The following is a 27174-nucleotide window of genomic DNA, read 5'->3' on the forward strand; positions in this document are numbered from 1 at the left end:
GTGAGTGGGTCAACTTTGATAGGGTTTAGCTTGTTATGGCAACTCTTAGGTGAATTAGTTAATTTTAAATTGGACTGGCTATTTAGGACTTGTGGGTTGTGGGTTCTAAGTGAACGAATCAAGTTTAACTTGGTTAGACTAGTGTAGGGGGTGATTAGGCTATGTGTTTTGGGCTGGTTCAAGTTTTGTTGGAGTGTTTCCTAGTGGTTTTATAGTTGGTGCATGTCAGTTGGGATAAAATTTTTTATGAGTTAGGTTGAGTTGATTGGGATTGGTTTCTAGTGGATATAGGTAAGTTAAGCTACTTTTAAGTTAATTTAGGCAAGTGTGGTGCATTCTAGGTGATTAGTTCAAATTTCAATTGATTTGTCTATTAGATGTAAGTTATAAGGTGAATAGGCCAATTTTTAACTGATTTGGATAAGGATGTGGGTTTTAGATAAGTGAATCAATTTTGAGTAGATTTGACTAAGGACATTGGGTTTTAGGTAAGTTAGTTAATGTTAAATTGATTTGGTTTTCTAGGGGTGGTGGATTCTAGATGAATTGGTCAAGCTTGAGTTGGTTAGGACAAGAATTGTGGGTTCTAGGTGAGTGGGTCAATTTTAAGTGGGTTTGGCTTGGTATAGTGGATCTTAGGTGAATTGTTTAATTTTAAATTGATTTGACTATATAGGGCTTGTGGATTCTAGGTGAACGAGTCGAGTTAGGTTGGATTAGGTTCAGTTACAAGTGTTGAAAAGTTTGAATTGGATGGGTTTATAAGGGATATAGGTAAAACTACATTGAATTAGGTTAATTTTCTATAAAAGGGTATGGCCACTTGCAAAGAAATGAGCACTTTTATATCCATTCATAAAATTCGAACTATAAAGGAATTCTCCACCATCTCATAATGCATACTCCCTTAAACTATCATCAGATCCATCATTCATCAATTTTACCATAAAACACCTTTACATTATCACATCCATTATTCATCACATTCATCATTTATCATTCATATTCTCACAAAAAAAGGAAAAATTATGAATAAGTTTAGTATTTGTTACTTGAAGAGATGGAGGAATGGGAAATGGAAATGGCATGCCCTGAGTCGATGCTTGTTGCTAGTATGATTGCACCTGTTTCACGAAGGACTGCAACTCCCCAAGCTTAGTCTGCATTACACCCATTCGTGATTGTAGTTCGTGGACTATTTCTATATCAGCAACATTTTGTGATGCAACAGTTGTGGAGGACGTGAAGGCTTCAGGCCTACTAATTCCAAATGTACGTTTCAAGTTCAGCCCGAGACCTAGGCAATGAACCCGTGAAGGATGTTCCTTGCCTAATACCTCTACCACCGCATCATTTTCACCCATGGGCTGAACTTGATGCCTTATTCTGCATTTTTTTCCACAAATTTCTCCATCTTTTCCTAGACAATAGTTTTAAAAAGCATATATATTCTGCATGATTAACCATAAAAGCATAATAAATGTGTGAAATGAATAAATAAATATAGGAAAACTTTTTACTAAGGGTTCCCTTGCCAGAGGAACATAAAACTCCCCTGCTTTATTGCAGTGAGATATCTTAAAAAGTTCCTCCCGCCTAGGGGGGACCTATTTTCCTTCCTTTTTTTAATTGCCTACAACAAATAAAGCAATAAGAGTTATTAAGTAAATAAATGAAGAAACCCAAAAAAAAATGAAATGGATTAATTCTCTCACCAATTCATCTAGGTGAAATGCATATGATTTTTTACCCAAATGGTGATCAAGTTTATTCCTAGCCCTCACGGCAGCCATTGTTTCTGACTTGGCTTGTGGTAACAGAAATATAAATTACTCTAAAATATATTTACTACATTCTTAAATAATTTTATTATTTCAACTTATACCTGACTTTCGGGTGTCTCCTAGTAGTCAAAGAGGTGAATGAAATCATCACGATCAACATTTTTTTCATGCTTTAAGGCCTCTTCTAGTGCTCATTCCTGATTTGGCTTATACTTGTTAAAATATTGTTTCTTTACATGGCATCAAAAGTTGCGATGTAACTTTTCAGCCTCAATAATGACGGATGCTTCAGTCATATTCTCAGGGATTTTAAATTTATCCTTAAATGAGAAAATTAACAAAATATTAGTTATGATTAATTAATGTAAAGCAATAATTAATTAAAAATATATTTCAAACTCACCCTAACGGCTTCATATAATCTCGTTCTAGTGTCAAGGGGAATAGTCTTCCAATTTGTAATGTTAATTGAGACTTTAGAACAGTCCCTCACCAACATACCAAGATAAGACATAAGCTCTGGCCTAGGATGACAATTGACATCTAATCTAACATCTGGAGCCTCATCTCAGCTCCTTTGTTGTACATGTGCCATCGCAGTGCTGCCATGTTTCCCTGACCACCTATGTTTGCCAGAGAAGGCATGTGTTCCACTAGTTCCATGGTTGGGGATATCTCCATCCCCATGTGAATTCCCTTCAGAGGCTATCTGTAACCATGATAAAGATCAAAATTATTAACACATTATGATTAATTAAATTTATAAACATTAAAAAAGATATATTATTTTCTATACAAAAAAATAGTGTATGATAAACTAACAATGATAAGTTTCACAAGCATTCAAACAAAGTAATAAGATGGAATAGAGATGATATTTGTTGAAAATAGTACTATGGTTTTAGGGCTTAGATATTTGTTGAATTATGTTTATTTGTTTAATGACATAAATACAAAGAACTACTTTGATGAATAATTTTATAATTATACCAGAATCTGAACCACCACTAAATGATTCATCCTCCGTAGTAAATTTGTCCTCGACCTCTTCCTCTAACAAGTGATTAATGAATTGACCATCAACTTGTTGTGAAGTTCTACCTTGTGCCATATTAGGAGGCTTTTCCACTACATCTGGTGCAACATCATCTCTAACCCAATCCATGTCTTCATCATTGATGAGAATATTTTCCCTGGCTAGATTAGACACAATAGGTGCACCATCCCTAAATACAACATTTCCTTTAGATTCTATAACGCCAACATCAAATAAATCATGAGGCCTTGTGTTATTCACTATATGCCAACCCTTATTTAGATCATCTTCAATATAAAATACTTGCTGGACTTGATTAGTAAACACGAATGGTTCACCATTACCGTTTTCACCTGTATGACACAATTTCCCGAAATTCACTAATATGTACCCATAGTTTTCTTTCTTAACCCTTGCCATGGATTAACCTAATCACATTGGAACATTATGAAGTTAACCTCCTCTATATACCTCGATTGAATTATTTCTTTGACTCTCCCATAATATTGTAGGTCACTATGAATCCCTTGTATATCTTGCCTATTTGTGTATGAGGTGGTTTCTGCAACAACTACCACACCACTATTTTTATAGGCCATCCATCTATCTAAAGAATATGGCCGAAATATATAACCATTGATTAGATATCTAGATAATTTAAATACATCAGCCATGGGCTTCATCGTTAGTGTTGTAACAAGATTAGAAAATTGACCACTATTCCCACAATTTTGAGCATCTAATACACGATCTTGTAGCCAAGAAGCAAATTCTTTCTAATGGGCCTTTTGTAGTTGTTGCTTTCTTGGAAATCTTGGAGCCAAGTTTCTTAAATGTTCTCTGCATTAATGAAATACTAGTCAATTTAAAGAATCCATAAATTAATACCAATAAGTAAGAGATTTGCATGAGGTAAGAGAATTTACTCGATGTATTGGGCCACCTCATCCACATGTGTCAACATATAATGGTGTGCTTGGGATAATGAAAGTCCATCTAAACTCATAACTTTTTGTGCATCAATTGCTCTACCTTTTCCAGACAATGATATCTCATCAATATCACCCTCAGAGTTCCTCCCTACTTGTGTGAATCGGGTATCAACATCATGGAGATATATAGAGCAAAATGTCATGCACTCCACCAAATACCCTTCTGCAATTGAGCCTTCTAGGTGTGCTCTATTTCACACAAGTTTTTTTATACCTACTAAGCACCCTTTAAAGGTTGACAAGGATAAAAGAAAATAATGTAGTCAATATATAAAATGAGATGTCTTATACTAATTAATTGAATATGAATTGAGATTGTTACCTCTCAACTGGATACATCCATCTATATTGGACTGGTCCTCCTAACTTGACTTCATTTGTGAGATGAATGCACAAGTAGACCATTATGACAAAGAATGATGGTGGGAAGATCATCTCTAATTCACACAAGGTCACCGTTATTTTCTCTTGCAAACTATTGAGATCCCCAGGCCTTATTACCTTGTTGCAAATTTCTTGAAAGAAATTACTCAAGTCCATGAGGGGCCAAGCAACATCCTTTGGAAGTGTATTCCTAACACATATGGGAAAGAATTGTTGCATGATGACATGATAATCATGGCTCTTCAATCCGTGCACTCTTCCATCAAATAAATTGACTCGCCTTGAAATATTTGAGGAATATCCATCCGACACCCGCACATTCTTCAAAACTTGGAGAAATTGCACTCTCTCATTTTTCTTGGGCAAGCAATAACGTCTGCATCGTATCGTAGTCCTTCCCATACTATCACCTGTAATTGGATGGAGAGAAGGTCAAATGCCCATCTCAACTAGATCATAGCGACCCTTGACTATGTCTTTTGACTTACCATCAATGTTCAAAATAGTCCCTAATATATTATTGCAGACATTCTTCTCTATGTGCATGACGTCTAAATTATGTCGAAGCAAATTATGCTTCCAATGAGGTAATTGAAAAAATATGTTACACTTTTTGAAATTCCCAACAACAGCCATGTTTGCATCATTGGACAAGCGTCGTTTTCTATGCCCCTTTCCATACTCAAATGACTTTCCTTCCAACATTGAAGCAATGCTCATGCCAGAAAGGGGAACTGGTGGATTTCTAAATTCTTGAGTCCCATCAAAGCTCTGCTTATTCCTTCTCCACCTATGATCTATTGATAAGAATCTATGATGTCCAAGATAACTTTCCATTATTATTCAACCATCTAGATTGTGTTTCTTTGTGGCAACATGGACAAGCCAAATGCCCTTTGGTGCTCCAACCAGACAATAAAGCATATGCTGGAAAATCATTAATTGTACACAATAGGGATGCTCCTAACCTAAATTTCTGATTACTAATTGCATCAAAAGACCATACACCTTATTCCCACAAAATCTTAAAGCTCATGTACAAGAGGCTGTAGGTATACATCAATGTCATTCCCTGGGCCTCTAGGGCCTGGAATCAATAGAGTGAGCATCATGTACGGTGGTTTCATGCACATTCAAGGGGGAAAGTTCTAAGGAATTACCATCACAGGCCAAATGCTGTTCACTGAGCTCAATGTAGAATGTGGTTCGAATCTATCACTTGCTAATGCTAATTGTACATTCCTTTTACCAGCTACAAAATCTAGATACATTTGATCAAAATATATCCAAGCTTCACCATCAGTTGGATGGTGAAGCATACCATCCTTAGTCCTCCCATCTGCATGCCATGTCATACTTTGGGCAGTTTTACTTGACATGAATAGTCATTGTAGCCTCGGGATGAGTAGGAAATACCATAATACCTTATTGGGTCGTTCTTTGAAGAGTTAGACTCCTAATCATACTCATCTACCTCACTACTATTGACATCCTTCCATCTTGATTTATCGCACTTGTCACACTTTCCTTTTCCTTATCATTACCCCAAAAAAGCATGCAATCATCTGGACACGCATCAATTTTCTCCATTATACACCCGATATTTGCAATTATCTTCTTGCATTGGGAGAAACTATTGGGGCATTTAGCATCCTCGGGCATTGCCTTTATGAATACTTTTAAAAGTTGATTGAAGGATACATCACTCCATCACTGTGAAGTGCTTATTTCCAAACCACAATGCTCATCTTCACCCTTAATGAACTGTAAAAAAGTTGTCATATACGCACACGACTCATCTGGTGATATTTCTGGTTCATCCCTTTGATTGTTACCCTCAAAGCACATGGGATAAATTTCCTCAAGTATCTTCCTTACATCTTCCCCAGCCCTCACATTTGCATTTAAACATGATTCAAATATGCTTGGACTACCATGTGGTATTCCCTCACCATGCTCAACCCAAACATTATAATTCTCCATCATCCCTCAATAAACACAGTGATTCACAACTTCCTTCCATTTTTGGAATCTCGAGTTGCAACACTTTTTGTAGGGACATTTAATATTGCATTGAGAATTAGCGGCACCATGTTTGAATGCATATAGCACCATTTTCATGACCCCTATGCTATATTCCTTAGTATTCCTGATCAAGCAAAGGCAATATATTTAGACCAATATTGACATTCAATTAATTATTTCCTTATACTTTCTTAAAACACATTGAGATTAATAAGAAAAATGATGAAGATTACTGAAGTGCCTTCATCCATGATTTGTTTGGATGGTCCTCCATTTTTTGGCTATCTATTTGCTTCAATCTAACAATACACATTCAAATGCTTCAATCTAAACAACACACATTCAAGTCTTTGAATGTTAGGGTTATAAAAGAAATGCCACAATGAATATCCTTGGATTCCTAATTTCTCCATGAAATCACCAACATCTACACATTCTAACGGCAATCATTTACTGAGTTTTCATTACCATTCTTTCTTCATTTGTAGTTTATCCAGGCCAACAAAGAGCTAAAGGTACAAACCTATCCAAATTTGCGAGGTCAATAAGTGTCAAAGGCTTCTTTACAGGATTTCATCTTGTAATTTGGTTGTTTCTATTATTTTCTGAGTAGAGTCCTAAATATGTGAAGGTATCATTGTATGATAATATAAATCTGTATATTTAATCTACAAATAAGGATGCAACTTGGACAAGCTCTAGTTAAGGATTTGTTACAACAAATTAACAATTGGTTCATCAACCAAAGGAAGTGGAATTGGCATAGTATTTCATTATTTATTGTCTTGTCACTTACCCATATTAATTTATACAACACCACATAAGATGGCATGCAATAGATTAATTTATACACACACGATATATTCATTAAGTAACTAATGGTTTGTGCATGAGTTCATAACAAACTTCCATAACAACACCACAAAGGAAATCTTCTAAATGGATGCCACAATAAAGAAGTTTAGTAAGCCAATTGACAAACTTGGGTGGGAGGAATAAAACTGATATGCAGAAAGCCCACTTAGGGACCATTTGATATCAGTTGAAGTGGATGTGTCGAATGGTTTGTTGCTTTGTCTTTTAGTGAATAATAAGTTATTAAGGAGGTCGTGAGCTGCTGAAACTGAAATTGGATTGATTATCATATACTTAAATATTATATTATTTAATTATTTTATCTACTAAAAGACAAATCAACAAGTCATTCAATTCATCCACTTGGCTCTTATCAAATGGTCCCTAGTAGAAACTAAATTGTTCATAGAGTTACATTGGAAAAGTAAGGTCTTGTTATTTTAATGTGTAAAATTATAATGCAACTTACCATGCTATGATATGGGATTAGGTAACATTTGCTAGCCTAATAATGCAGCTTTAATCATTTGTAAATATTTTATCAAGGGACCATTACTTGGTGTAATGATAAAATCTGAGGCTATCAAGCATGAGAATGTGGGTTCAAATATGAGAGCAACCATTTTGTGCAAATAAAAGAAAAAGAAAAAATGCAAAAGATTAGGACCATATCCAGTCTACCCCTCCCAAGACCCTAGGTATCTACCAATGTCGAGTAATGGTCTTTAATAACTAAAAGTTATCACCATTACCAATCCAAAAAAAAGACAAAGAAATAATCTTAGGAATCACTCCAAGGAGACCTAGGACCACTCTAAGATTTCAATGGAATCACTCTATAGGCATGCATGCAAGAGAAATCAATATTCAATCTTTCATTCATTCATATCCTTCAATAGTAAGATAATAGAATAATGAGTTCGACCATAATACCGAAAAAAACTTATAACCAATCAACAGATATCATAAAGGTGGTATTCATCAAAATCCCCAAGGGGTTTTAGTTGGTCAAAGCTCTTCCGGTATCATATATTTCTAGCATCATAGATTTACCCATGAATAATCTATAGGTAAAAGAATTATTATGAAACACTGTTCATCATAACTACAAAAAAAAAAAACATTGGACCATAAAAATAAGAAAATATATAGCATCTAGAACTTCTTGTCTACTAAACTTGTGACTATGATAATTGAAAATTAACCGCATAACAACTAGACAATTGATTGCTATTTACTAAACCCTCATTACTAGTAAATTAAAAATGACAAAAACTTAATGATAAGTAAAAATTTAGTAAAATACAAAATAATTTAAATAAAAAAATAAAAATTAATACAATGAGGGTCAACCCAATCCCATCCGTAAGTCTCAAACCTCGAGCTCAAGCTTGCCCAACTCAAGGTTAAGCCCGAGTTCACTAACTTAGGCCCAACCTGAGTTTAACCCAACATCTTGAATATGGGTTAGGCATGCTGAGCTTTATAGCTCGATTTCCAAGTAGAATAGATTGATAATATAGATATGTATATCATAAAATGTTGGATGGGCTCAAATTGGGTCAGGTTGTGCTTGAGCTACTTAAGGTGTCAACCCAAGCCTAATTTGAGTTTAAGTTAGGTCTAAGTTTTTTGGCCTAGTCCACCTTAAAGTTTGAAAACTCAAGCCCAACATATGCAAAAGCTTTAGTTGAACCAAATTGGGCTCAGGTTAACCCACTCAAATTATACCCCTATCTCTTTTTGCATCAAATTCTTTTAACAAACCTCGTGCATCGCATAGATCTCTGCTAATCTAACCCATATACGCTGGTAGAGTTTTTGCTAGTAATACGTAACCTAAAAGTGAGTTAAACTTTGATCAGTTTAGCTATAATTAGGGGTGTTCATTGTATGTTTCAAATCACAAAACCGAATTGAACCAAACCAAATTTGTAGTTTGGTTTGGTTTACATATATAAAAACGGTTTGGCTTGGTTTGATATTTTCTGAATTTGCACTTTACGATTTTGGTTTGGTTTATTAGATTTTATAACTCAAACCAAATTGTAAACCATAATGTATATATCTCTCTCTCTATATATAATCCAAATATATAAAATTATAAATATATAATAACTTGTTTAATTTTATAATAAAATAATAAAATAAAAGTTTTTACCTTTAACCTTTTAGGGGTGTTATTTGGGCTTTCTAATTGGATTAAGCCAGATAGGATCATATAATGGCCCAAAGTCCCTAAACTGCATTAGAAACCACACCAAATCGTAATTTACTCTAATTTATAACGGTGCAAGTCGGGATGGGGTTGGGCTTATGGTCAATCCGGGCTTGACCCTAAAGTTTGGGATTAAAGCCTGAGCCCGAGCTCAAGCTCGATTTTCCTAACCCAAGCTCAGCCCACAATGTAGTTTGATGCACTCGAGTTGGTCAATAAACCCACTCTAAGATTATACATACATACATACATATACATATACATATACATACATATACATATGTATGTGTTTATGCAAATATGTATACATATATTTAGGTATATATGTATGCAAAATATATATGTAAATAGTAAATGTGTATAGAAATACATATATACAAAAGTAAATATATATGCAAAATTAACATATATATACATATGTGTATAGTTTGGGCCGGGCTCGGGCTAGGTTCAGGCTAATTAAGGGTTAGGCCCGGGCCTAACCCAAAAAATAAAAAAACCTAATTTCTTGGGCCCAAGCCCAACCCAAGGACCAAAAATCTAAGCCCAGCCCGTGGAAAATTTTAGGTTGGGCCGGTTCGGACTCGGGTTAGCTGCCCAAGTTACACTGGTTTGGTGATTTTTCAAACTTTAGGGCCATTTGGCAAGTTTGGCTACCGCGCGTTTGACTACCGAGTATTTTGCATGAAAATCTGAGTAGTCCGAAGCTAGTTTGGCTACTGCGCGTTTTTTCGCATCCAAAATAAGCTTTTTGCGTTTGTTTTTTTTCGACGCACCGACTTTTGGTTGCTAGATAAACGAAGAAAAAGACCGCGACGCGATTTGCTTGGCTTGTAAACAGCGCGCGGAAAGATGCGCCAAACGGGGCAGGTTTGGTCTGACATCTTCTCCAAACCGCTCCGAACCGGACCGTAAACACCCTTGCAGTAAAAGCTATGTAGGGCTCCTTCTGCTTCAATTTCGCTGAGCAAGTTGGCTGTTGTGGAAGAATCCTCCGGGGCAGAACTCAGAGGGGGTTTTTGAGCTGAGATGGAGGAGTTGGAGGAGGTAGCTGTGGGCCAAATCCCACGCACGAACGCGCGGCATATTAAGAAGAGAGCTCTCAAGAACAAAGCTCTCTCTGTCACTTTCAATGAAAAAGATCTCAGGCATATGACTCTTCTTCTATTTTTTCTGTTTATTGTTGAAGTTCACAGAGAAGATTTGGTAGTTCTTCTTTTTTCTTCCTTTCTGATTCAGGACTAAAATAGGGTTTTTGATTTGGGTAGGGACTTTGTCACTGGTTTTCACAAGAGAAAGAAGAAAAGGAGAAAGGAAGCACAGCATAAATTACAAGAGAAGGAAAGACTCAGGCGTATTCAGGCCCGTAAACAGGTTCATTTTCCCTATTCTCCATTTGTTGCAGTACATATATGTTTGAAGCTATCGAACATTTGAAGTTTTCAGGACGATGAGAAGGAAATACAATGAACTCTTGATTTCTTCAAAAGTGAAGACAAAAAAGGAACAATAGAGTTAGATACCTGGTAGACCTGCTGGAACCATTGTGGTATTGATTAATAGCCAAACTGGTTGAAAGAAAAGCAAAGAAGCAATCATAGCTATAGTGGTAAGAAATACCCAACTGAGAATAACTGATGAATACCATACCTGAGCACAGATTGAGTTTCTTAAGTCATGTTCGCTTTGAATCAGCAAGGGCCAAACACCGAATTCTCTATAAATACCTAACTTCTGCCCCAGCTTCCTCCCATTGTCGGGCTCCATATTAAAGTTTATTTTCACCCTTCTTCTGCGCATCCATCTATTTGATTAGATGATCGTTCTTGTCTTTTCATTTCTTTCCAGACACCTATTTCTTGCCTTCAACTTTAAATTTCAAGGGCAAGTAGTATATCAGTGTGCTTGTTGAAGTGTGTGTGATAAGGGGTAATCCATCCTCCATTTGAAATATAATCCTTTTTTCAAGTTGCTAATGTTTTTCTCAGAATTTTCTACCACTATATCCTGAAGGTGAAAACCATCCACTTTGGGTTCCCATCAAGAGGAAGCCTAGGTATATCAAAAAGGGCAGCTTTTTCCATAAACAACAAAGATACTACTTGAGTTTTCTCATGTTCTCCTTGTCACGTTAGTGCCTTCATCCACTTTTATTCAGATATACTTTGAGTCTTGAGAATCAAACGATGTCAAGTCATTAAACAATAATCTCAAAGATTCAAATATCTTTTCTCCTTAAGCTTCTTAATCGAAATGCCTCCTTTAAAATTGAATATAGGAAAATTGAAACCTTCATCCTTGTGCTGAAAGTTGAAACTCTTAAGAAGCCACAACCTCAGCTTTTTGGATAAAATATCTCTGTGTTTTTTTTCCTTGTCTTTGCTGTAATTAAACTAATCAAATTTCATGATATTTATTGAGCATAGAAAATGTATATAATTTACCTGAGAAGTGATGTAGGGTAGGATGATGAATGTCCTACTAGGGTGAACGTGGTGGTAAATAAGGGGGATCTATTATATGAATTGTGCAAGAAAAAGATTTGGGTTCAAAATTGACAAAAACGAGAAAAAATATTGCATCTATGGAAGAAAAGATACAAAGGAGAAGATGAAAATTTTATAGACAAGTAGCTTCAAATAAAGTTTTCATTCCATTAAGTCTCATTCAAATTCCAATTGCAATGACTATCTATATAGACATATAATGGCTCAAATCTCCCGTTACAGACTGCAAACTCAACCATGATACTGACACAAACAACTTTTTACTGTTCTGAAACTAAGACAAACTCATATGGAGACACTCAAACAAGGACTCTTAACTCTGAAAACAGCTCTTATAATCTGTAATTCATCTTATTATAACTAAACAAACCAAAAACAACTCAAGGCAGGTCCTAAGAAATAGGAAGATTTAAATCATATTACAAATTGAGTAATTGACACTATTAGTAAAATGATCATAACTATCTCAAAATAGGATGATAATTATCTCAAAAGCTATCTAATAACCAGATAACACTAATATGATGCAAAACAAATAAGTCTTGATCCCTGTAGAATAGATTGGAAAGTGATGTGGTTACATTTTCAATTTTTCAAAAATTGGAAAAACTCTCTAGTAAGACTCATTCAAACTGATTTGATCTTGAAGATAACTAATTGTATTTCTAAGACGGTGACAAACTAAAAAAGACCTGAAAAAACTAATAATAATAACAAAATCCAAATCACTTAGAAATTACGATTGCCATTGGTTCAAAACATGAGGAAACTTGGTTTCTTCTTCAATAGCTTCTTTCTTTGCTTTCATGCTTGCAACAACATGCCAAATGATTGGCTGAAGCTTTAATGCTTTACCATACTTTTCTTTCCTACCATCCTACCCAATAGAGACTTCTATCAAATACTGAAATTCATTCAACTCAAACCAATCTATTTGGGGATAAAGGGTGCCTTGCAGAACCTTCTTATTTAGACTTGGAATTACCAACATGAATCTTAATTGTCAACTTGGTGTTCCGCCATATCTTGAAGCCATGTCTTCTATTAGCTAAAATGAGAAATTCTTAGAGCTCTATCTACACCACTAAAAGAAAACTAATAAATGGTTTTTTTGATTGGTGAAAATGAGTAAATGATTATCAACATCTTCATACTAATTAAACCATTGGATGTGTTACCTTTAAAAGTTTTTTATGTTGAAGACCTTTCTGTGTTTATGTGTTGGGCCTGGCCAACAATATCACCATTTATAGAGGACTCGTGTGTGTGTGTACAATATACAGAGGGAGGGAGGGTGATCTGGATCCACTATATTCCTTGTAGTAGAACTGTTGTAAGAAGGTATTGTTCTCCTTTCAGTATAGTTATTATATTTATTACTTTGGGGTTTTCCCTGTTAGTGGAAACAGGTGGTACCCAAATAATTACCAAAAACAAGTGACAGAAGAACAATTTTCATTTTATAGTGCCTATTGTGAGGTGACTGGTAATGGACTGATAGGCTATGGGCTTTTATGTTAACCTGAAACTGGCAAATTTGAGTTCCTGTACTTTGGTTTACCATGGTGGGACTGGGTTCTGCAACAATTGCCATTCAATAGACTTGGCATTTGACCTTAAAACCTTGAAGAAACCTAATTTTTAACTGCTCATTATAAGTCTGTTAACTGATCTTGTCTAGTCAATTAACCATGGTAGCATGGCTCATCGCATCGCCACCACTGTAGTTCATTCTCTAGGCGACGTTCACCTGTAATATCTGGAATCTAGATATCCATGCATACTTAGCATATCAATGTTCAATACAATACAACCTGATACAATCACATACTTCATAGTGGTATTACTAGGAAAAGTTTTTTTTTTTTGATGAATAATAATAAATTTATTGATTCAGAAGCAAATTTAGAGTGAGTTCATACATCATCCCAGCGAGAGGCGCGAGCTGCAACCCCTCCTTGAATCTTACAAGTAAACTAGGAAAGAAAAACAAGAATCACAACTGAGCCCAAAATAATTCTTCCCTATTTACCCCTTGCTTAGCTAACATATCTGACAAAGTATTTGCTGATCTCCCCACCCACTGTACAGTGACCAACGTATTCCTTGTCAACCAACTAAATTTCTTCATTTCATTCTTGTATCGCCACATAGCCTCTTCAGAATTTTTCAACCAACCCACCACCACTTTGGAATCCCCCTCGATTATTAGGTGTTGTACCCCCAGCTGGTTTGCAAATTGCACCCCTTGTACAACAGCTAAAAGTTCTGCCCTGATGGAGTTCCCAAATCCCAAGGGACCTGAGTAAAGCAACAAAATCTCTCCCTTCGCATTTCTCAAAGCACCCCCCATTCCGGATAAACCTGGATTACCCATGCTACTTTCATCAAAGTTCAATTTTAGTGAGCCTTCGGATGGAGGAGACCAGCTTGTAATTGATTTGTCCTTTAGAGATGAACACCTCGATACTGCTGACCAATTTCTCCAAAGATCATTAAAGGAGAATTGATGAAAGATTTCCAAGGTCTTCAGCCAATGTATTGCCCTATTTAACACAGTCTTTCAAATCTTGGCTGCTCCTTTCCTTTTCTTGAAAGATTCTAAGATTTCTTTCTTCCCAAAGAGTCCAAATCAAGGCAGCACGAGCACATCTCCACATAATTCTCCCTATTTTTGTAGGCCAATAAAAGGTAGAATGGTTGAAGAGCATGTGAACTTCTGCTGGTAGACTCCTATCCCAAAACAACGAAAGTAGCCAAGCCCAAAGGTCTGCAGAAAAGGGACAAGATATTAATAGATGGTAACAATCCTCACCGTGAGCTCTACAGAGGATATACCAATTAGGAGAAATACATAGGAAAGGTCTTCTCTTTTGTAGGTAATCTAAAGTGTTTACTTTCCCATGAAATACTTCCCAACAAAATGCCATAATTTTTGGGGGAACTGGCCTACACCAAATTTCTTTTGACGGAAAAGGTTGGTGAGTAGAAAGTTGAGAGATGGACTTGAAGAAAGAAGCACAAGTGAAGGTTCCATTGGGTCTAGGAGTCCAAACCCTCTTATCTGGCTTGGAGGGATCCAAACAAACCTGATTAAGACAACCAAGCAAAGCAGAAAGAGAATCAATTTCATCATCCCTAAGTCCTCTACGAAACCCAAAATCCCAAGTAGGATCTAAGGGTGTTCCCAAAGGTGAGACAAATTTTGAGACCACCTCTTTTTTGTACAAAGAAATAGAAAATAGCGAAGGGAACAAATCCTTTAACGGTGTGTCTCCTACCAAAATATCCTCCAAAAAATGGACAAACTTGCCAGGACAACCTTCATACCTAATAAAATTGAGGAATTGAGGAAGGGTGTTGTGAATAGCCTTCCAAAGTGCGGTTAGCTTGCCTCGATACACCAGCATCCCATCCATTCTCTGACCCCCCATGAATGCTTCCCACCACCTCATGCCACAATCTCTCTCTTTCCAAAGGCCATCGCCACAACCATTTCCCTAACAGAGTTTAATTTTTTCTAGTTACCCTCCCAAGTCCCAAGCCCCCATCTTCTTTACTTCTGCACACAATTTCCCAATTAACCAAGTGATCATTTTTTTCTTGTCCTGGCTCCCATAAGAAATCCATCATCAACTTCTCCAGTTTCCTAGCTTCTCTAACTGGTATCCTAAAAACAGACAAATAATAGGTAGGTAAGTTAGCCAAGGTAGCTTTTATTAGGGTAATTCTCCCTCCTAAAGAGATATAATTCCTCTTCCATGAGGCTAATCTCTTTTCAAACTTTTCTATCACTGGGGTCCAAAATCTACTTTTCCTAGGATTTGCCCCTAAAGGAAGCCCTAAATATGACATAGGCCAAGCAGAGGTGGAACACTCAAGACACTCCGCAATAGCCTCGACCTCCCCTACCTCCAAATTTATACCCGCTATGCAGTTCTTTCCAGATTTATTCTCAAAGTAGAGATACTTTCAAAACCTTTTATTAGCTCCTTTAGGTTTGCTACCTTTTCGCTAAGACCTCCTTCACAAAAGATCATTAGGTCATCTGCAAACTGAAGGTGGGTGATGGGGACTTGGTGTCTCCCTATTCTCCAACCCCTAATGACATTTTCGCTGTCAGCCTTAGTAATGATCCTACTAATCACATCAACTACTAAGGTAAAAAGGAAGGGTGAGAGTAGATCCCCTTGCCTGACACCCCTGCAAGTTGGAAAAAAGTCCCTCATCATACCATTTACCAAAATAGAGTAGTGACAAGTACTGATACACCCAAAGATCCAATTACACCACTTGTCCCCAAACCCATTGTTTTGCATAACCTCTAATAGAAACTTTCAGTCTACCAAATCATAGGCCTTTTCAAGATCCAATTTACAAATGAATCCTCTCTTACTAGACCTTTTCATTTCCTCCACACACTCATTCACAATTAAGATATGATTTGTTATTTGTCGCCCTTGAATGAAAGCCCCCTGTGTTTCACTAATGATAGAAGGGAGGACTGTTTTGATCCTCAATGAGAGCACTTTAGCCAGAATTTTATAGATGCTTGTCACCAGACTAATAAGCCTAAAATCTTTTGGGTGGTTGGCATCATTCTTCTAAGGTATCAGGGCCAAAAAGGTGGCATTAATTCTAGGGATTATAGTGTGATTGTCTGCAAATTCCTTAAAGACTTCAACTAAATCCTCTTTCACCACCTCCCAACAGTCTTGATAAAAGCCCATTATAAAGCCATCTGGACCCGGAGCCTCGGATCTATCCATTAGAAAGACAACTTTCTTAATCTCTTCTTCCTCGAAATCCCTTTCTAGCCACCTTGCCACTCCGTCATCAATTCTTGGCCAATCCACCCTTTCCATGACTGCTCTCTCACTCAAAGTTCTTCTATAAATCAATTTGAAGTGGTCCACAAATTTCTTGGCTATGTCATCCTGGTTGGTAATTACCTCCTCTCCTATCTCTAGCTTGGTCACAAGATTCTTTCTTCGTCTCCCATTTGCCAAATCATGGAAGAATCTAGTGTTCCCATTGCCTTCCTTAATCCACTTGTGTCTAGATTTTTGTCTCCAACTGATTTCTTCCCTCAATAACACCTCTTCCAAATCCTTTTTCAATTGTCTCCTTAACACTCTGTCCTCCTCGGTCAGCCCATTTTGAGATTCCTTTACATCCAAGTTCTCTATGCGAGAAATTAGGCACAACTTTTGCTCCTCAATTCTACCAAACTGATCTCTATTCCACTCTTTTATTTTGTCTCTCAGCCTTTTTAATTTCTTATGGAACTTGATCCCCTTCCATCTTACTCCCCTCTCCTCACCCCACTATTCCTTCACTTTTTTCACAAAATCTGGATGGGTAAGCCACATATTTTTGAATCTAAAAGGTTTGGGTCCTATAGAAAATGACTCAGTACCTATTTGGATAGGACAGTGTTCGGAGGTGACGCTGGGTAACGCTCTAGCAACCAAGTTTTCCAAACTTATCTCCTAAGCAAGGTTAAATAAGAATCTGTCCAGCTTCGAACACAAAGGGGTTTCTTGAAGGTTGGACCAAGTGTAACTGGCTTGCAACAAAGGTATTTCCTTTAGTTCACATTCTTCAATAAAACCATTAAATTTCCTCATGCTTGTTGAAATTACTTGTTGGGGATTACTGGTTTCATCAGAGAATCTAATGACATTAAAATCCCCGCTTAGGCACCAAGGACCATCCCATAGTCCCTTGATTGCATATAGTTCCTCCCACATCTCATTCCTCTCTCTATAGGAATTAGGGCCATAAACATTGGTTAAGACTCATACACACCCATTCTCTACATTCTTACACTTAATGGAAACTGAGAATCTGCCTATCAATTCTTCCACTACTTCCACCACATCCTCCCTCCACAGTGTTACGATCCCCCCCGAGGCTCCCCAAGAAGGAGACAAGCTCCAACCTAAACCTCTAGATCTCCAAAAACTCTTTATCCATCTCCCATCTAATTTCATCATTTTGGATTCTTGTAACAACACAATATCGGGTTTTTCCCTTTGGAGTAGGTCTTTGATCACCCTTCTCTTTCTTGCACTCCCTAACCCTCTTACATTCCAGCTAATAATTTTCATCGAGACAAAATAGCAAAAAATCCATGAAAAGGCCATAGTCTCCTCGTTTTAGGCCCTTCCTCCTATCCCCTCTACAACTGAATTCTAAACCCCCCTCAATGTCTGAAATTAGCCTTTTCACTTCAGATCTTTTTTTCTTATTTGTTCCTTTCCCCCCCCCCCCCCCCCCCCTTCCTAATACAACAATCATCCTTTTTCTTTTCTCCATCCTTTCCAGCCAATGTTTGAGGGAGAGTTTTACCCTGCTCACACTTATTTTGGCTACAACATCTTTCTAAGAGTCCTTCCTTTTTTTTTTCCTCCATCATTGTACAAATCAGCTCCCAAATTCTGTCCGCCTCCCCCTTACTACTTCCTTCCAACACCCTCTCTCCTTCCACTATCACCCTCTCTCTTGCATCAGAACCTCCTGGATGGGAAGCTGGGATATCTGTTATAGGCATAGCAAACAAGTCAGTACCTATAAAAGAATTGACACCCATACCTGGTAGGACGGGGGTAGGACTAGAATCACTGGAATTGAAGTGCTGACAGGCGACAAATGGTTTTAAGGCCTTTCCCCATTTTGGACAAGGTTGTGAAGTAGACATAGTAAAAGAATCACTTCCTGACGACCTACCCACTTGGAAAACCTTTCTCTGTGTTTCCGACACTGGAATACCCACATCCATCCTCACGGACGATTCTTGTCCCTCTCCACCAACATCTTGTAATTCATTAGACTCAGGGTCAGCTCCCTCGACGAAGGGAGGAGGAGTTTTCATAACTTTAGAACCATTTTTTCACCATTTCTAGTCTTTCCGCCACCTACCTCTTCAGTCTCTTCCTCTAAAAACAACAACTCTGTATGCAAACTTTCTATTTCAAGTAACTCATTGTTGCTTTTCGGAGACAAACTTCCCAAACTTAACGTTTCTTCTCTATCAGAATCGTCACTGCTATTTTGTTCACACAACCAATCTTCATACCCTGTTTTGTTCAAATCACTAGGCTTCAGGTATCTCGGGTTGCGCCTATCTGGTGAAAGACGGTTCACCAGGTTGGATGGAACCCACTGTAGAGAGCCTCGAGACTGAGAGTCTTGAGATTTTGCGCCTGATCTGTTCGAACAAAAGGAGGGATTTGGGGTAGAAGAAGATAGACGCTTAGTCTCATCTATCAGCTCCTCCCTCCTCCCAGTCACGTGCTTACTTAAAGTGTCCCTCGGCCCATCTGTCTTGTAATGGCCCTTGGGCTCAAGACTATAAGAACCGAACTTTAAAACCTTTACTTGAGTTGCCTTCTCCGGCCCACCACAAAAGGGATCCACTCGATTGGGCCCATTTTCTAAGTCTTTTCGTCCCACGTGACCTCTTAAAAAGTCACGCTCCCCTGTTTTAATGGTCGAGCCAGCAACCTTCCCTGTTTGAGATTGCTGGTTCAGCCCTCTCCCTTTCGCCACTGGTAAGTTTTTGTCTGTTTTCCCTGACACCACCTGCGCAAAGGATCTGCCATTTGTCATATCCTTATCTTGCTTTCTCCAGGTTTGACCTTCCAACTGCCCCAAAGCTTTTTGGCTTCCCAAAACTTGTTGGCCCTTTTTAGTGAAACATTCCTTCCCATTTGAATTAACCAATCTCACAGGTCCACGTAATGCTTCTTCTTCCTCCTTCTCCCCTCCTACCATACGAGCCTCCTTCCACAGCCCTGCTTCAATGGAGGAAGCTAACACACAGAGACAAAGCTCCCCTCTGTTCGTACCTCTATCTTTCGTGGAATGTCTTCTGGCTTCACACCACTTAGCAGGATTGCTACTGAGTAAAGATCACCCCAGAAAGCTCCTTTCAAGATTCCTCCACACAATACAACTATAGACTCTGCTATTTCTTGTTTCCATAGATGAAATGGCAAGCCTATTACACGCACCACCACACCATCTTCGACAAAAAAATCCTTGGGGTTGGATGTTGGATTCCATTTAAAGACTGTGAATGATCCGAAATCAGCCTGAACATTGATAGCTGATATTTCCAAATCATTCTCTATTGGATCTAGGATGGCTTTACAGCTATCGAAGGGGGTTACTATGAAGACACTCTTCAGCTTCAACCTGGTTGCCAGTAAGTCAGCTACCCTCCTCCAATCATTAACCTTTTCCTTGGCTTGTATCACAAACTTACTATCCCACTCCTCTCTCTCTAGACTTCCCACCATTCTGCATTGGCCTTTTGTTTTTGCCATGACCACTGGCCCTTGTTCTACCCTGCTGTTGCTGAGATATGCCTTCTCCTCCCTTATGGAGGCTTTTTTATCATTTGTTACTCTTTGGACTAAGAACTCTTTGAGCAACCAGTCAACTTCCCCCCAACCTTGGTTCTGTTTTCCTGCTGATAGACACACCAGTTGCCTTCGTCCCTTGCCAAAAAATTCAGCCAAAGCTATGAAGAAACCTTTTCTATTCCTCTTACATTCAACAACATATCTTCTCCCTTCTAATGTACTAAAATCTTGCTAGTTTATCTGCTTACCTTTTGAACAGGCTCCAGCTATGAACTCTCTTAGCCACTCGATCACTTCTAATCCTTCCAGCAATATGGTACCGTTTTTCGCTTCCCTTACCTTCAGGCTTACTTTCCCCTTGATTCTCATCTCTTCGAACATGAGATTTTTTGCTTCTATCTTCAAGGATCTCCTCCACTGACCTGCCTGCACGAACTCCATGGATCTCCCTTCTCCAGAATGGCCAGCTCTTCCGTACCCAAATTCCAACACTTTTCACCTCTAACTTGGCGAGATGTTAAGTAATCAAAGTTCCGCTGTATTACTAGGAAAACTTAAAATTGAAGTTTATAGCCATGCATGACATTTTGAACCCAACAACTGTCATGACAGTTTTTCTAACATGTCAGCAATGCTCCAACTAAAATCAGCGAAGAACCTTAGCAATTAGCACTCAAAGATATCATAAGAAAGGATGCTAAATAATCCACTTTAACCAAAAAATGCTAAATGATCCACAATACAACTTTTTTATTTTTAATATTTTTAAATTATTTCTGCAATTAAATAATAATTTCCATATTTTTTTAATGTTGAGAATGATGAGGAGGATGGAGAGTGGGTTGATTGCAACTTGTCGGAAGAAGATGATGAGTGGAGTAACTCAAATGATGGTACTACTGAGAAATTAATCTGATAGAGGAAGAGGGAGAGGAAGTTTTTAATACAGAGTTCCTATTTGCAAAGTACAAAAGAATGAAGAAAAGTACCTCTATTCCTTGTCTTACCAGAGACGTTGGAAGAGTAAATAAGATCAAGTATTGCTTGGGGAACAGGGGGGGAAATCGAAGATAAAACAAAGTAGCACCAGCCCAGGAAATTGACAGGGGGGGTGTCCATAAGGAAATAGTAGATGGCCATTAGAGGTCTTGCAAGAACTTAGGTGGAGATAAACTACAAAACTGTGGCTGATAAAAAAAAACCTACAAAACTATGGAAAAGAAAATGGGTGTGAATCTAGACTAAGGAATTCTTCCCAACAGGCTTTCCATGGGGCGATTGTTTCATAAAATTCTGAACTAGAAAACAAAGCTGTGTCCTCCGATTGCGTTGTTGAGTCTTTCCACTCGTCCTCTCTAGGTTTGCTTGTGAATTTGGTTTTGGATACTAATCTATGCTGTGTCTGATGCTTGTCCTCTAGGGTCTTGTGCAGCATTTAGGCCACTTGCCCTTGATGCAAGAGTAAAGGAAATTAAGAGTGAGAAGTTACCAGAGGAAGTAGAAAGAGGAAGAATAATTTGGGTGTTAATAGAAGAGTTGTTTGGAGATTTAAAAAGGAAAGAACTGGAGAAAGATAAAATCTTGAAAGGTGAAACAAGTGAAGTTGCTGCAGTGAGGAAGGTGTTGTTGGAGCAAGGGGACTGAAGGTTTTAAGGGGAGAGAGGAGGGAGGTAAGAGGGGGGTTGAGGAGGAAGAAGATTCGGTGGCTGAATTTGTGGGAAAATTAGGTTGTAAAATAAGGGACCTGAATGAGCTGAAAGTATTTTTGAGGAAGAAAAAGGAAGAAGGGGAAAACTAGTAAAATGAGGTTAAGTGAGGCTGAGAGGTTAATGTTAGATGTGGACTTTGACAAGGAGTTTAGTGAAATAAAGGGGAGGAGAAGAGACAGTACGTAGGAAGTAAAAGGAAGGGGCACATATTTTAGGTGGAAATGAAGATTTTAAGTTGGAATGTGAGAGGATTGGAGAATCCCAGAAAGAGAACTATAATAAAGGATGTGCTGAGAAAGGAAAATCGTTATGCTTCAGGAATCTAAGCTAGCTGGCTTTGATAACAGATAGTTAAGAAGCTTGTGGAGGGCTAGGAGAATTAGTTGGGCAATAAGTCCATCATGGGGATCATTGGGAGGCATAGTGACTATGTTGAAAGATGAGGTTCTAGAAGGGACTAAGGAACTTGTTGGCAATTTCACAGTGTCCATTAAGTTCAGACAAGTGACTAATGGGTTTGAGTGGGTGTTAACAAATATGTATGGTCCTAAACAGAGAGAGGAATGAGATGTGGGGAAGCATTGGGAGGTAATAGAGGCTTGTGGAAGGGACCATGGTGTATAGGTGGGGATTTCAATGTAATTATGTTCACTACAGATTGGGAGGAATATTTGGGAGATCTAGTCTCTAGAGCTTTACCTAGGGTAAGCTCTGATCACTGGCCAATTTTCATTAGTAAGGAGGATTTAGGTGGTAGAGGTTCAACCCCTTTTAGATTTGAGAACATGTGGTTGGGTCACCCGGTTTTATAAAGAAAATTAAGGTTTGGTGGAATGAAAGTAACTTTAGGGTAAATTGGGAAGGAATGAAGCTCCATTGGAAGTTGAAAGAATTGAAAGCAAAAATTAAGGATTGGAACATTCAGCATTTTGTGTGATTAGAAGAAAGGAAACAAGAGGTGATTAGCCAAATTGAGGTCTTAGATGCTAAGGAAGGTAAAGGTAATTTTGAGGAAAGGGACAAAGAGGTAGGGTGGGGGTTAAGATGGAAATTGGAGGATGTTCTTTTTAAAGAAGAAACCGGTTAGAGGCAAAAATCTAGGCATAAATGGGTGAGAAAAGGGGATAGAAATACAAAGTTCTTTCATGCTTTGGCAAATGGGAGAAAGAAAAGTTTCATCTCTAAGCTTGTGATTGATGATGTAATTCTTACCCAACACAATGAGATTGCAAGGGCTTTTGTGAATCATTTCAAATCTATATATAGAAGGCCTCTAAATGGTAGAATAAGGTTAGAAGAGTTAGATTGGCCTAAACTACCTGAGGACCTTAGTTTATGGCTTGAAAGAAACTTTGAAGTGGAAGAAAAAAACACGCAATATTTTCGATGGATAGGTCCAAAGCTCTTGGTTCGGATGGTTTTATGATGGATTGTTGTCAAGATTGTTGGGACATACTCAAACATGACATTTAGAAGGACTTTTGGGCCTTATTGGGTATTACAGACACTTTATTAAATATTAGGGTCTATTGGTGGGTCCATTGATCCAGCTATTGCATAAGGATTCATTTGATTGGTCTAGTGAGGTTGAACTTGCATTTGAGTGCCTCGAGCTCACACTGTCCAGCCGACCTACATTGGTTCTTCCTTACTTTACAAAGCCCTTTTTATTAAAATATGACGCAGCAGGTGGTCGTCTAGGTGCTGTCCTGGTTTAAGATGGCCATCCTATTGCATATTTTAGCAAGACCTTGGCCAGGTCAGCCAAATGTAAATCAGCATATGAATGGGAGTTAATGGCATTGGTGCTTGCTGTTACGAAGTGGAGAGCCTATCTGTTTGGTTGCAAATTCGTGAAATGAACCGGCTAGCAGAATTTGAAGCATTTATTAGAGCAACAAATGCATACTAACTCTACCTACATGCCACAACTTTTACAGTTATTTCATATGTCACCAGAGGGAGTACATTCTGGTGTTCTTAAGACATACCATTGTGTTGCCTTCCATTAATTTTGAATTGGCACAAAGAAGGCTATTCGAGATTATGTCGCTTGGTCCATTTGTTATCACTAGACAAATGGACCAGAGACACACATATGGCTGCTGCAGAAAGGGTGTTATGCTACCTTAAGGGAACCTTTGTGAAGGGTATATTATTTGCTAAACATGGACACATGAAGGTAGAAGCATATGCAGATGCTGATTGGGCAGGAAATGTGGATGACAGGAAATCCACATCAGAATATTGTGCTATGGTAGCTAAAAATATTGTTTCCTGGAGAAGTAAAAAGCAATTAGTGGTTGCTAGATCTTTAGCTGAGGCAGAGTATAGAGCTATGGCCCATGGTGTTTCTAAGTTGTTATGGTTTAGATCTCTCCTTAATGAGATGGGTGTTTTATGTGACGAGCCACTGATGTTGTACTGTGATAACCAAGCTGCTATTATCATTGCTCACAACCCAGTTCAGCATGATAGAACTAAGCATATTGAGATAGATAGGCACTTTATACGAGATAGAGTGGCTTCAGGAGAGGTGTGCCTACATTTCATTGCATCAGAAGTGCAGCTAGCAGATTTTCTAACTAAAGGAGTCTCAAAGGCAAAGCTTCAACATTATGTAAGCAAGCTAGGAATGATTGACATCTATGCTTAGCTTGAAGGGGGGAGTGTAGTGAGAATGGGCCGAATGGGCCTTAGTGTTTTTTGTTTATTTTAAGTAGTATTTAAAAGTTATGTTTCTTAGTTATGGGCCTTCTTTTATTTTCTTTAATTATTTCTTTAGTGCTGGCCGCCCCCTCAAGGGCATCCAAGTAATTGTACTAAGATTTAGAATTATTAATAAAGTGATGAAAGGGGGCTAGAGAGAGGTTCGAATTCTTCTTTTCTCTCTTCCCTTCTTTTCTTCTTCTACAACCTATTGCTGCAACTTCTTTCTTCTTCTTTCTCTCTCTCTCTTTTCTTATTTTCTTGCATTATCTGAATTATTGTAGGTGTAATTTTCAATTGGTTTAATAGGTTGTAACCAAATATGATCAAGAACTGTTAAATCTGTTAGACATGTTGTACTCAACATATACAAGGAAAGTGAGAATAATAAGACTCACCTTGATTTGGCATTAATCTCTCTCTCTCTCTCTCTCTCTCTCATCTTTCACTCTCATTCTTAGGAGCAAGCACCTTCATTACCTTCATGGTGGAAACTCCCCTGATTGGAGCCCTGTTGCTCTCCTGTGCCCTGCTCGATGCCCCTCTCCGCCTAAGACATGACGACCTTCAGTGCCTCCTTAAGCTAGCAGATGTTACTGATGGCCTTGTGAGGTCAAGCTCTATTCGAGCCACTCGATCCTCAATGGGGGAAGTTTTGGTGTTTGTCATCTCTCCTCCAGAGCTCTGATACCAGTTGTTGAGTTACTGCTCAACACAGGAGCTGGTTCAAGGTAGCTCAAACTCCTTACAAGAACAATGGAGAAGAAAATACTCAATCGTCTGCCTCCATTCCCGCATTCACCATTTATGACAGCCATTCAGTTACAATCACTTATTAACCAACTGTGACGTGGCTGTTTGGTGTACATAAACCTGATGAGAGCTTTATAAGGCTCGGCTGAGCTCATGGGCCTTGAGTGGTCCTGGGTAGTGCTGTCAGCAGTGGTGGGTGAAGAAGAATGGGTAATGGGCTTTAACAATGTCCTGATAATACTGGCATTAATGCTTCTAGAATATGTAAAATGGTATATATCAAGAAGTCATACTGTAAAAAACTCAAACATTTATAAGTTGGATCAAATTTGACAAATTATTTGGAAATGATATTTAGTTTACAGGATTAGACACAAAAACATGGTGTAAACATATTAGGTTGGATCCCTATACCTGTATGTGCCCTGGATTTTGGGAAAACTCGTTGTCATTCCATATCAGTGCTCTTACCTATGTGGTCATCTCAGGTACTCGTTCACAACTATATGCTTCTAACTTTACGTGTATTTCCCATAGAGAAAGCTGGAGAGAGATCTGGCTTTATATGGTGGAGCTCAACCAGCCACTGATGCAGGAGTTGATGAGGGTGGTGATGACATTGACCAGGAAGAGGGAACTGATCCAACTACATCAATTTCTGGTATATTTCACTACCACAAGCTGCACATCACTTGAATGAACCATTAAGTTGGAAGTAGTTGCTCGGGAAATATTTTTGTCCATTGCATAAGTTCTAAGATAGTAAGATCAGTTGGCGACTTGGCATACAAGTAGCCAAGAGTGGGATTTAACCATCCATTACTCCCTTTTGAAGATTTCTATTCCATAAAATAAAACCATAGGCTTCTTGTGATAATCTCATCAATCACATTTCTTTTTCTTATCAATTATCAATTGCAATCTTTTGAACAACCTGAAATAAAGGTAACAAATATGGCGAGCAGTTGAGTAAATCCCTGCAGCATTTGATGATGTTTCAAAGGACATTCCATTGTTTTCTGTCGCCAGTTTTCCCTGGGAACAGGAAAAGAAGAGAAAAATTTCCTTGAAACATTGCCAGAAGCTTACATATTTTACTTGTCTGGTCTTCTGGATTGGTCCATGGTTTTGGCACATATACTTTTCTTGTTAAGACATCAAGTAGCAATGACTTTCCCCCTGCCTTAGGTGAACCAAACAATCATGACACATTTCTTCTGGTTTTTCTTCTGTTAGACTAATAATGCAGTTTTCATCCTTTTATCTAACTAAATCTTATGCCTGTTTTTTCATTTCATAGTTGAAGGGACAAGTATGTATGACAACGGTGATATGACTATCACAGTGACAATGAGTGAGATCTCTCGAGAAGAAGATGCAGATTTAAGGCCAAAGACACAGTTAATCCCTAGATCAAGTATTGGTGGTACTGAAAAGAGGCACCAAATACCTTTGAATAAGAAGACATTCAAAAAATCCCAAAAGCACAAGCCACTTCGAAGGCCACAGAAGAAACGAGACAAAAAGAAGGGAAAGAAGAACAAGAAGCACTAGCAGTAAGCATTAAGTTGTATTTGTTTCTGAAAGGACAGAATAGTCACTTTGATCTACTTCTGAAAAAAAGACGGTTTGTTTGGTTGGTTATATAAAGTGATAATTTGTAACTTGGTTGTCTATCTATTTTTTTTTTTAATTTTTTTTTTCATGAACAGGTTCTCTCAGTTATTCTTTTTTGGTAGTGTAGATGAAAGGAAAGATCTATGCTGCCAGAAAGACAAGAGGCCTGAAGGGTTATTCTCCATATCTTGAATCACTAGGCCAGCACCAGAT

General features: G+C 38.1%; 1 protein-coding gene across 1 annotated transcript; it reads left to right on the plus strand.

Annotated features, from left to right (window-relative positions):
• Window positions 1-10148: 10148 nt before the first annotated feature.
• On the plus strand, window positions 10149-27018 carry LOC104603196 (ribosomal RNA-processing protein). The gene is made up of 4 exons (XM_010267172.3): window positions 10149-10442; window positions 10563-10668; window positions 25882-26005; window positions 26645-27018. Exons 1-4 carry the CDS (start codon window positions 10324-10326, stop codon window positions 26896-26898), a joined length of 603 nt encoding a protein of 200 aa, XP_010265474.1. The 5' UTR covers window positions 10149-10323; the 3' UTR covers window positions 26899-27018.
• Window positions 27019-27174: the final 156 nt, after the last annotated feature.

This window comes from Nelumbo nucifera, chromosome 8 (genome assembly GCF_055504915.1).
Source record: "Nelumbo nucifera cultivar China Antique chromosome 8, China Antique-T2T, whole genome shotgun sequence".
NCBI classification, from domain to species: Eukaryota; Viridiplantae; Streptophyta; class Magnoliopsida; order Proteales; family Nelumbonaceae; genus Nelumbo; species Nelumbo nucifera.